Source organism: Microtus ochrogaster, chromosome 2 (assembly GCF_000317375.1).
Source record: "Microtus ochrogaster isolate Prairie Vole_2 chromosome 2, MicOch1.0, whole genome shotgun sequence".
In the NCBI taxonomy this organism is placed as follows: Eukaryota; Metazoa; Chordata; class Mammalia; order Rodentia; family Cricetidae; genus Microtus; species Microtus ochrogaster.
Genome location: NC_022010.1, coordinates 72,496,449 through 72,507,892, shown reverse-complemented (window position 1 = coordinate 72,507,892; position 11,444 = coordinate 72,496,449). Strand labels below are relative to the sequence as shown.

Sequence of the window (11,444 nt, the reverse complement as noted above, 5' to 3'; positions counted from 1 at the left end):
CTTGTAGACCAGGCTGGCCTCGAACTCACAGAGATCCGCCTGCCTCTGCCTCCCGAGTGCTGGGATTAAAGGCGTGCGCCACCAACGCCCGGCTTCTGTGTTAGGATGGTGTGCGCATGTGTGCATGCACTTGAGGGCCAGAGGCTGACACTGGTGTTTTCCTCTTTCCATCTTTTGGAGACAGGGTCTCCCTACAAAGCTTTGGCTGGCTTTGAACTCACTATGTAGACCTGACTGTCTCTGAAATCAGAGATCCACTTGCTTCTGCTCCATTCACGAGTACTGGATTACAGGTTTGAGCTCTCATGTTCAGCTACCTTATCTTTTTCATCTAGACTGAATGGCCAATGAATACCCTATGCTGAGTGGTTTCATGCCAATTTACACAAGCTAAAGTCATTGGAGAGGAGGGAATCTCAAATAAGAAATTGCTTCTGCCACCTTTAATTCCAGCACTCAGGAGGCAGAGACAGGCGGATCTCTGTGAGTTTGAAGCCAGCTTGTTCTAAAGAGGGAGTTCTAGGACAGGCTCCAAAGCTACAGAGAAACCCTGTCTCGAAAAGTCAACAAAACAAAACAAAAACAAAAACCTTGCTTCTGGCCTACAAGTACAGCAAAGTATCATTAGGACTTGATGTGCCATGTTTGGTTGATGTCCCTGGGATGCTTGTCCTTTTTCTGAAGAGAAACAGAGGAGGAGTAGATCTGGGGGGAGTGAACAAGAGGGGAACTGAGGTTGGAATATAATATATGAGAAAAAAAAGGAATTGCTTCCATAATATGAGGCTGTAGGCAAAATCATATGGCATTTTCTTAATTAGTGATTGATGTGACCAGCCACATGGTGGGTGGTGCAATTCCTAGGCTGGTAATCCTGGAATCTTTAGGAAAGCAGGTTGAACAATCCAGGGGGAGCAAGCCAGCAAGGACCACCCTCCATGGCCTCTGTATCAGCTCCTGCCTCCAGGTTCCTGTTCTGCTTGAGTTCCTGCCCTTAGTGCTTTTGATGATGAGCTTTTATATGAAACCATGAGTGAAATAAACCCTTCCCTCCCCAGCTTGCTTTTGGTCATGGCGTTTCATCACAGCAAGAGTGACCCTGACAGAGACACCCCCTTAGACCCTCCTGGCTCCATCTCCCTGGTGCTGGAAAGGTCTGGTGGCTATGTCTAGCTTGTTTACATGGGTGTTGTGGACCCAAACTCAGGTCTTCATACTTGTAACAGCACTTCACCCCTGACAAAACCCCCCTCTTGCGGTTGTGGTTTGTGTATGTATGTTTGCATGTGTGTGTGTGTGTGTGTGTGTGTATGTGTGTGTGTGTGTGTGTGTGCGAGGCCAGAGGCCGACATTGGGTATCTTCTCAATGGTTATCTTGTATACTGAGACCAGGTCTCTCACTTGAATCCAGAGTGCACCTGCTGACTTGGCCTAGACAGTTAGCTTGCTCTGGAATTCAGGTCAGCTCCATTCTGTGAGTGTTAGGGCCCCACAGTCCAGTCCTCACCCTTGGACGGCAAAGGGTTCCACAGGTTTGTGTCCTATAGCGTCTCTGAGGGTTCTTTTCCTTTCTCTGTCTGTTTCTTTCTTTGAACTCTGCATCCCAAGTGGGCCGAGAACCCACTAGGTAGCCCAGGTTGGCCTTGAATTCCCAGTAATTCTACTTCCTTGGCTTCTAGTGTGTAGAGTTCCAGGTGTGAGCCACTATGCACAGACTGTTTACTTCCCAGGGTAAACTTTACAGAAATGTACACACATAGAGAAGTGCATGTAGACCGTTAGGGTAGTTCCTCCAATCAGAAGAAACATGCTCACAACCTGGCAGGAGCCACGGCCAGAACTTGGAAGCTCCACACACCTGTCGGGTTAGGACCTTCCTTCCCCTGCTGAAGGATATGAAAACAGCCAGAATTCTAACAGATAGAGTAGCTCTTTTTGAAGTACACAGAACCTATTGCTTTACATTTAGTCAATCTCCCCACGTGATGTCTGTGGGCCTTACGCACACTGCTGCTGATAGCTACTGTCTAGCTTTCTTGCTGCTCCATATCACTTCATTGGGAGGATGCTTGCAGCTCCAGGTGGGAAGTTTCCAGCTTGGGCTCTTACAAATGGCCAAGGTCAGAACACTTCTGTATCTACTTGTTGCATGTATTATATGGACGAGGAAACTTAACTCACCCCATCCATTTAGGGAGGCATCTTAATGGGATCAAGATCCACCCAAGAGTACACAGTACCAGCTGGGCTGGAGTCTTGACAGTCATTGCTCTGAACTGTCCCAGGCTTTAATGGTTTCGCCTGAGCTGCTGACACGCTACACTCACCCAGAACTACCTGTGAACTATCCTGTGGGACTGTCTATTCAGTGCTTGCTGATAGGTCTTGTTTTATTCAGCAGGTCCCAAAGCTAAACAAAACAAAGCCCCCAAACAACAACAAAAAAGTGGTTACCTCATCTAAAAATTACTAGAATTTCCAAGTTGGCGATATCAGACTATCAAGCCAAGCATAAGTCCTTACAAGAAGAGGTCCAGGGACCTGCACAGATCTCATGCTCTGAATGTTAGGACGCCTGTAGACCTAAATGATCTCTATAAAAGAGATGTATAGAGTAGCTGAGTAATGAGAGAAACAAACACAGAAACTACCTACAAACATTTAAGACATGAAGTTACATATCAGGTATCAACAGTGAAGAAAATGGTGAAAACATGGCTCTAGAAGGCCTTTATCAACATCAGTGTGTGTTGGGGAATATTATTTGAAGGTGTGTTGCTTCTGTTTATGCTGCATCTGTTTACCTCTGTGAAGCTGTGATTCTTTGCCTGTCTTAAAACACCTGATGGTCTAATAAAGTGCTGAGCGGCCAATAGTGAGGCAGGAGTAAGGATAGGTGGGGCTGGCAGGCAGAGAGAATAAATAGAGGAGGTGCTAGGAGAGAAGGAGAGGAGACAGGGGCCAGCCACCCCCTGGAGTAAGAGTGAAAGTAAGATATACAGAAAAAAAAAGAAAAAAAAGCCCAGAGGCAAAAGGTAGTCAGGGATAATTTAAGCTAAGGAAAGCTGGCTAGAAATAAGCCAAACTAAGGCAGGGTAATAAGCCTCCATGTGTGATTTATTTGAGAGCTGGGTGGAAGGCCCGTCAAAAAGCCAAAAAAGTACGTAGCAAAAACAACCAACAAGTGTGTGTGTGTAGGACTGTGGAAGGGGAGGAAGAACCTGAACACAGCATGCATTTCCCACATCACCTATTTTGGCTTCTGCCTGGTTTTCTAGGCTCTCTAAATGCAGATGGCACTTCTGAGTCTACCTTATTCCACCCACAATGTTCAGCACAAACTTGTCTGATCACATCAGTGACTTAACATACATCTATGCTAGCGGAGGCTTTCTAGGCACAGCCGGTTCCTAGAGAGCATGCTGCACTGGCCCACCATGCTGCTGGCTAAATCAAGTCCAAATCCAGTGCTCTCCTCTGAAAAGGCTCATGCATTCCATCTGCTCCACACTTTACTGTATATTACTTGCTAATGAGCGAGCTTTCCCAGCTACTGCTTGGATGCATCAATTCCTTCCCCACTCTTTGGCCTATTTGTCTTTTTGTTTTTTTGAGACAGGGTTTCTCTGTACTGGAACTCACTCTGTAGACCAGGTTGGCCTCGAACTCAGATATCCACCTGCCTCTGCCTCCCAAGTACTGAGATTAAAGGTGTGCGCCACCACCGCCCAGCATGGCTTGTTTTGAGGCGGGGTCTTGATTTGTAACCTAACCTGGCCCTGGAGCTCTGGATTCTCCTGGCTGCTGCCTGTGTACTGGGTTACAGGTGTGCACATGCCCAGGGACACCTATTAGTAAATAAACAAAACTCTGCTCCTGTTTAGCCTGGACCTACTAGGGTTGCCTTTCCAGGAGTGGAACTCAGGGTGTTCTGTATTAACTAACACGCCGAGTTCAAAACACCTCCCTTTGTAGTTCCAGAAGCCATTGCTTTCTCTGTCTATTGAATCTTTGATGTGTGACCTGGGTCAGCAAGTCATGTGAACCTTAAACTATGACCTAATTTCAAAGATAATTCTGCACTCTTGTGTGTATGTGGGGGGGGGGCTGTCTGGGTTCAAACAATTTTACACATTACAAAGCAAAGAAAAAGAGGTTTCTTTGTTTTTTGAGACACCGTTTCTCTGTGTAGTCCTGTAACTTGTTCTGTAGACCAGGCTGGCCTTAAAATCACAGAGATCCACCTGCCTCTGCCTTCTGAGTGTTGAAATCAAAAGTGTTTGCCACCGCTGTCTCAGAAAAAGGAAAAGGTATTTTTAAAAAAATATTTTAAATTATGTGTTTACATGGGCTGGCAAGATGGCTTACCGGTCAAGCATGACAAGTTCATTCCTACAGTCCCCAGGGTGGAGGACACAGTTCAGTCCTAAGTCCCCAGGGTGGAGGAGTAAACCGACTGGCCCATATTGTCCACTGACCTGCATATGCACATGTGGCACACCTACACACAGTAAGTAAATGTGACTTAACTATTATGTGTGTGTGTGTTCGTGCATGTGTGAAATGCCACAGAGGACAGAAAAGGGTCCTGGATCCTCTGGAGCTGGACTTGCAGGCAGTGGAGCCCCCCCCCCCCCCCCCCGTGTGCTAGGAATGGACCATGGGTCCTCTACAGGAGCGGGATGTACTCTTCCTGCTGAGCAGTCCCCTCCTGCCCTGAGAAAGGTGGCTGTTGTTTTGTTTACTTGTTTTCTGTTTTTCAAATGTAGACATACGAAAATCAAAATCAGGAAATATTATTTGTTTTATAATCCTATCACTTCCCTGTCCCCTCAAAAAATAGGAATTTTGAGTTTTTAGCACTAAAAATATATTTAAGGCCCACATTGCTTCTTAGGCACTGCCCAGGTTAACAAAAGACTTGTTCACTAATAAAATTTTTACTGAACTTAAAGATATTTGCACATAGAAAATAACTGTACCTGTGATAAAATTAGAAGTTAAAGATAAGTGTGTACCTTGGCATTTCCAAGATCGTTGTATGATTTGAAAATTATATGACCCGATATAAAACTTTGCTAAATCAAAAAAGTGCTACATAATTTATTTATTCGCAATGCTGGGGACTGAGCCTAGGACATCATACGTGTTATATGAGTGTGGTATCCCTAGCACAATAGTTAAAACTTTGATGTGCTTTCCTTTTAGAAACAGAGTCTTCCTGTGTGCCCAAGTCGTCACTACACCAACTATCTAGCCTTTGCTACCCTTAAACTCCTCCTCTACCATATCTGCCTTATAAAGCTTGTCAATGATATCACATAGGTTTAGGATGGCAGGGGTTGGAGCGATGACTCATTAGTAAAGCACTGGCTGCTCTTACAGAGGACCCAGATTAATTCCCAGCACCCACACTGCTGCTCACAGAAGTCTCAAACTAGTCCTAGGGAATCCGGTGCTTTTCACAGACACAGACCTACGTTCCGGCAAAACACCCAGATGCATAAAATAAAAGTGATAATAATTTTAAAAAATTTAAAAAAAGGTAGGTAGATTGAGATGCCCTGTGAGAAGCATACAGAGCCGGCATTTTTTAAGTATATCAGAATTGAAAATAAATCTATAAACTGAGGATTACTTTAGTAATATTTTAATTAAATGTTTATAAAGCCATATATTAAATCTGCAGAAAATTAGAAAGGATATTGGCTTAAGATTCAGCTATGCAAATAGAGAGACACGTTGACATACACTAAACCCCCAACTGTAAGTACTTCAAGAAGTACTTAACAAAGGTAGGACTGTGCCAGGGGATGTCTGCAGAGCCAAGGGCAGGGATTTCAGATGGTTCCACTTGTAAGGGCAACACAAACTACACTGGCTCGCCTCCTGCTACACTCTGCTCCCCAAGGTGCTCATCTGCTAATGACTACAAACAAACCTCTGCACATTAGCCCGCGCCTACACTTTCAGGACAAATGCGTCCCAAGTGTCTGATCAACCTCACAGTCAAGAGGCATGCTGCTGGAAGTCCCTTACAGGACAGTTTGAGTGGCTTCGTCCTAGCCAAGTCACAAGTCCAGCAAATAAATAATGTGCTGTAAGAACTTTTAAAAAAGTTTTTTTGTTATGTTTGCTTATTTTATTTTATTTTTTTTGAGATAGAGTCTCTGTACGCAGCCCTGGTTGTCTGGAACTTGCCATGTAGAGAAGGCTATTCTGAAAACTCACAGAGATCTGCTGGCCTCTACTTCCAGAACACTGGGATTAAAGGTGAACACCACCACATCTGGCAAGACCGACTTTTTACAATTCTTATTTCCGTGCGTGTGGATGTCTGTGCCATAAGTGTCACAGTACGGCACTTGTGAGCAGGAGCCTATGGCGGCCAGAAGGCGGCACTGGAATTGGAATTACACATGACTGTGAGCTGCCATGTGGGTGCAGGGAATTGAACCCACCACTTAACAGTCACTGCACCTAACCACCGAGCTGCCTTTCCAGACCCCTGTAAGAATGTTTCACTGTATGTTTTAGGTATTTACAAGACAAAGTCTAGCTGGGTAGCTCTAGATGGCCTGGAATTCACTATGCTGACCAGGCTGGACTTGAATTTGCAAAGATCTTCTATGTGCTAAGATTACCAGCATGAGCCATCATACCTGGCTTTAATTTAAATTTAAAAAAGAAAAATGAAGTTATGTAATCCTTATCACTAGAACTTAAATGGACTGGATACAGCTATAAGGATTTAAGCATCAGGTGAGTGGGACAGATGATGTTTGAGGTCTCTTTTAATTACAACTATTACTATTACTATTATTATTACTATTATTATTATTATTAATTTTTTGAGATAGGGTCTCATGTGACCCAGGCTAGTTCCAAGCTTCTCCACAGTCAAGAATGCCCTTGAACTCCTGTACATAACGCCTTCCTCTCCTGGGTCGTGCAATCAACCAGCTGGCAGACTACAGCTCTATGAATATCATCCATTCACACTTGACGGAATTTACACATGGCGACCTGAGAACTACAGACAGCTTGAGAGGCAGAAGAGTTCTATGTATTGCGGTTTCAAATTGGTCATTCGGTCTGGGGATCTGAGAGAGGTAAGAACTGGTGGCCGCTGCTCTGCTTCTCTGATCTTTCAGCACTAACCCCTATATCTGACTCAGGGTTTTTTTTTTTTTTTATTGTTAAAACCAACTAGAATTCGCGCAACAGTTATAAGTTAAGCAAACAGAGTATGTGCTTAGAGATGTCAAACGGTTGCTTTATCTACTTAACATGTTTTCAGTATAGGCCCACAAAGCAGGGAGGCGCCTGCCAAACGCCTGTTCACAAAAGAAATCACAAGAGAAAATGTTAATACCTTCTCCCATACTCCTCCATGAGACCAATAGTTTAGTAAGTTGATTTTCACTTAAGAGTGTACGACTTCAGGGCTGGTTAAGATCACTGGCTGCTCTTCCAGAGGACTTAGGTTCAATTCCCAGCAACCACATTTGCTCACAACCATTTGTAACTCTAGTTCCACGGGATCTGATGTACTCTTCTGCCATCTGAAGGCACCAGACACAATGTGGTAGCCAAACATCCATACACATAAAATAAAAAATGCCTATGATTTCTTACATTAGATACATCCTTGTTAATACAGTATGGGATGGGAGGGGGTCGCCTGGAAAGGTGGGAGGTCATTATCTCCGGGACTGTGTCTCAGGGTATGGCCATTTAATATGGCATGATCCAGAACACAGAAACTTAATCTCTCAATTAGTGTCCTGGCGTCACACTGGGAGAAAATGGCGGGGACACCGCAGGTAGGAGGTGAGGGATGGCACAGGTCACTGAGGATCTCCCCTAATCTCTTACCTTTTCTCCCCCAGTCCAGTAAGAAAATCTCTGCCTATTAACATTACAGCGACCTGTGATAGCTTAACTCGTCAGCTCATGAGAGGGTCCTCAAGAAACATTTAGATGTGAGATACAAACTCTAATTTTGACTTCAGTATCTACTAAAAATGAGAGTGGAGGTGTTTGGTGCTCTTCCCTTAGTGCAGCAGCTCGCCTCCTTTCTTGGTAGCCAGCTCTATTTCTCCTCTCTACCTAACCCAGAAGACATGAATTCCCTACATCTCTTCTCCCGGGGGCTGCCAGGCTTTTCACCTAAGCTATATTATGTTTTCCTCTCAACTCTAATAAAAATGTCCTGGAACTTTCTATGGGAGAACAAATTGAAAGAGGAAATAACCTCATGAAGTCTATCATAATATAGAAAAATGGAAGAAATTATTTTTTCATGTACATTTGGAGTTCTCAGCTCAGGGGCAGTAGGTCTACAAAAGGTGTACAATTCGCCATCAGTTCTGGGGAGGCCGAGGCCAGCCAGCCTGGACTAGCTACTGAGACAGGAAGAGGTCACGTAAATACAACCAGAGAATTCTGTGTCCATGACACTTTTTTCCTTTTTTGAGACAGTCTCACTAAGTTTCTAGGCTGGCCCTGAGTGTCAATCTTCCTGTCTCACCTGGAGGCCTAGGTGGGAGTCCAGGCCTATACCACCAGGCATAAAACACTGCAACCCCATAGAGAACCATTTTCTGCGTTCCGAAGCTTTTCCCAGCTTCCTTCTTCAGAGAGGCATATGCACGAATCAAGACTCATTCTTTTTCTTGTCCAGGGTACAGTACCAGTCCAGAGACTCCAGAATCCCCTTCAAGTTTCCACCTCAGACTGTAATCGAGGAATGTGGAGAACTGTCTAACTACTAAAACCCTTCACCACAGATATCAGACAGTTTGATCTATGCTTGTTTGAGACAGGGTCTCTATGAAGTCCTGCTTGTCCTTGAACTGGCTGTGTAGATCTGTCTGCCCCTTCCTCTCAAGTGCTGGGATTAAAAGCGTGTGCCACCATGCCCGGTGAGGCAGCTTGATCTTAATTTAAAAAAACTTTTATGTGGATGGGTTTTTATATGTATGATGTTCTGCCTACATGTACGTCTGCACATCACCTGTGTGCCCTGTGTCCTTGGCGATCAGAAGAGGCCATCAGATTCCCTGGAACTAGAGTTACAGGCGGTTGTCAGCCACCACATAGATGCTGGGAACTATGGTCCTCAGGGAGCATAGCATGGGATTTAACCTGAGCCAGCTGTCCAGCTGTGGGCAGCTTGATTTTCTATGGGGAACACTTTCAACTATGAGCACCTCATCCCCTCATCCGTGCTGGAACAGAAGCAGGGATGAAGGGAAATTAGTCAGAAAGGCGGTAATAATTTTAGAACTCCTAAGAGACCAGCAACAGGATGCAAAGCACACATTACGAAAGCTGGCTTGTAACAAACATTAATTACTTCTATTACTTCTGTAAGCTCAGCACCGAATCTTGAAAGGGCAGCAAAGGGTTGGTCACTGGCAATCACATGATTAACACTGTTGAGTGCTTGTATCGTCTGGATGTGTAGAGCAGCTAACAGCCACAGGTGGTGTGCAGTTAGGATGAAGGTACACTGTGAGGGTGAAACGCACCCCAGATCTGTGAAGCCGAGGCTATCTCGTTTAAACATTTCCTTTTAATTGAAATAATATCTGGATATACTAGTTTCAGTGAAACATAAAGTTGATTTCATGTGTTCTTTTCACTGTCCAATGTGGCTCCCAGGAAATCTAACAGCACCTAAGTGCCTAGAACATTTGTTCTGAACAGGCAATGCAAAACACATCTACTGTGGACTAGCAACACTTAGGAGCTTGTTAAAAACGCAGATACTCAGTATAAAGTAATGAAAAACAAAACAAATGCGAGCCATCAGGCCTAGATCCAGAATCAGTATCTGCACCTCCTCACGACCCTATGATAATCTTTCAAACGCGTCAAGTATTCCACTGGACAGCTCAGTGAAGCAGGATTCCTGACCCAAAGGCACATCACTGCGAACACCCACCCTTGATTTAGGAAACTGCTTACCGGAAAGGCAAAGAGAAGGATGAGAAAGAAGTAACGGAGAAAGCATCAGAAACAGTTAGAGGCAGAAGCAGCTGCGGGCGGGGGTGGGGGGATTCAGCCCCGGAGAAAGGCAATTATAGACCCTTGCCTACATAAACGCGGAGGACGAAGCAAAGATCAGTCTACAGTCAAAACCCAGCCAGCGTCAGGAACTGTCCGTCAACTCTAGTGTTACCCCCGCCCCCTCCACCCCAGCGGCCTCAGCCAAGCTAGGCCTGGGCCGCGGCCGCTCTGAGGCAGGCCTGGGATGCGAAGCACCAACCCACCCCCCACCCCAGGGCTAGACAGTTCCTTCAGGCCTTTCTCCATTTTTCGCCCAAAACTCCCTTTTCCCGAGACACACACCGCGCTTTCCTAGCTCACCTGCCTCCGAGCAACCTCAACCGCCAGCGCCTTCGCCACCACCACCACCTTCCCAGTCCTTCTGCAGAGAGCCCGCCTTCTCAGGCCCAAACAGTACTGTCATTGGTCAGACTGCCCGTCACACCGCGGGACGAAAGACCTGGGGGAAGGCTGTGACGAACGCCATAGCAACCGAACCCGGAACTACAACTCCCGGCATGCTCCTCTCCTTAGAGAGGCGAGGCACCACCCCAGGGACTACCAATAAATGGGAGAAGTTGGGTGTTGCCGAGAAGGGTTCCGTTTTATGCAAATTACAGTAAAAGGCCACACCCTTCCTCATTCCAACCGTACCCCTACCATCTTTCTTCAGTCTTTGTCTCGCTTCGCCTCTTGTCTCCACGTTCTTGCAGCAAAACCTTCAATTTACTTGAATGTATCCTAGCTACTGTCGCGCACAGGAAAGAGCAAAGCAACAAATCGTGAAACAAAAATCTCCACACGCACAGACCAGAAACCTCTAGCTACACCTTCTTGGGACGAGACGGGGGGGGGGAGAGGAAAAAGGCTCTCTGATTGGTTTATCTGGCTGCCACTCTGTACTCCTCTCTTTCCTTTGGCTCCTCCTAGTTTGGCCCACCCAGAGGGCGTGGTCATGTGTAGGGCGGAATGAGAGGCGTGGCCTCAGACGGCCGATTGGCAGGTGATTATCCCCGCCCATCTGTGGGCGGGGCGGAGGGCTGGCAAGTGGGCGGGGTGGGGGGGAGGCGGCGGAGGGAGATGAGGAGATAGGCGGGAGCGAGGGAGCGAAGGAGCGAAGGAGGGCGAGAGGACTGGAGCGGCACGGGGAGGGCGCGCAGCTTGGTTGCTCCGTAGTACGGCGGCTCGCAAGGGAGCATCCCGAGCGGGCTCCGGGACGGCCGGGAGCAGGCGGGCGGGCGGGGATGGTGTGCGCGGCTGCGGACCCTGCGTTCCTCCGCGCGGCGTGCGGGCTGCACTGATTTGTGCAAGGGGCGGCCGCGCGCACCCGCCCGGAGATGAGGTGAGGAGCTGACGCGGGCGGCCTGGCGCGCGGGCGGGGGTCGGCG

The 11,444-nt window shown here is 46.7% G+C and overlaps 2 protein-coding genes across 8 annotated transcripts in view; one reads left to right on the top strand and one right to left on the bottom strand.

Annotated features, from left to right (window-relative positions):
• The window catches only part of Cryzl1 (crystallin zeta like 1), a 39,864-nt gene extending 29,077 nt beyond the window's left edge, over positions 1-10,787 (bottom strand). The window contains exon 1 of one of the 4 annotated variants that reach the window (XM_026786691.1): positions 10,711-10,787. In XM_026786691.1, coding sequence (XP_026642492.1) covers positions 10,711-10,719 — 9 coding nt within the window. In that variant the 5' untranslated portion in view covers positions 10,720-10,787. Of the gene's footprint in view, positions 1-10,377; positions 10,473-10,710 lie in introns of those variants that run through there. The other 3 variants (XM_026786681.1, XM_013352575.2, XM_005345195.2) reach the window with 3 other exon arrangements.
• Positions 10,788-11,137: 350 nt separating this feature from the next.
• Itsn1 (intersectin 1) overlaps positions 11,138-11,444 on the top strand; it is a 180,310-nt gene continuing 180,003 nt past the window's right edge. For all 4 annotated transcript variants that reach the window (XM_013352721.2, XM_005345191.3, XM_013352716.1 and 1 more), the window contains exon 1: positions 11,138-11,398. The gene's annotated coding sequence lies outside the window, so the exon portion shown is untranslated. The remainder of the gene's footprint in view (positions 11,399-11,444) is intronic.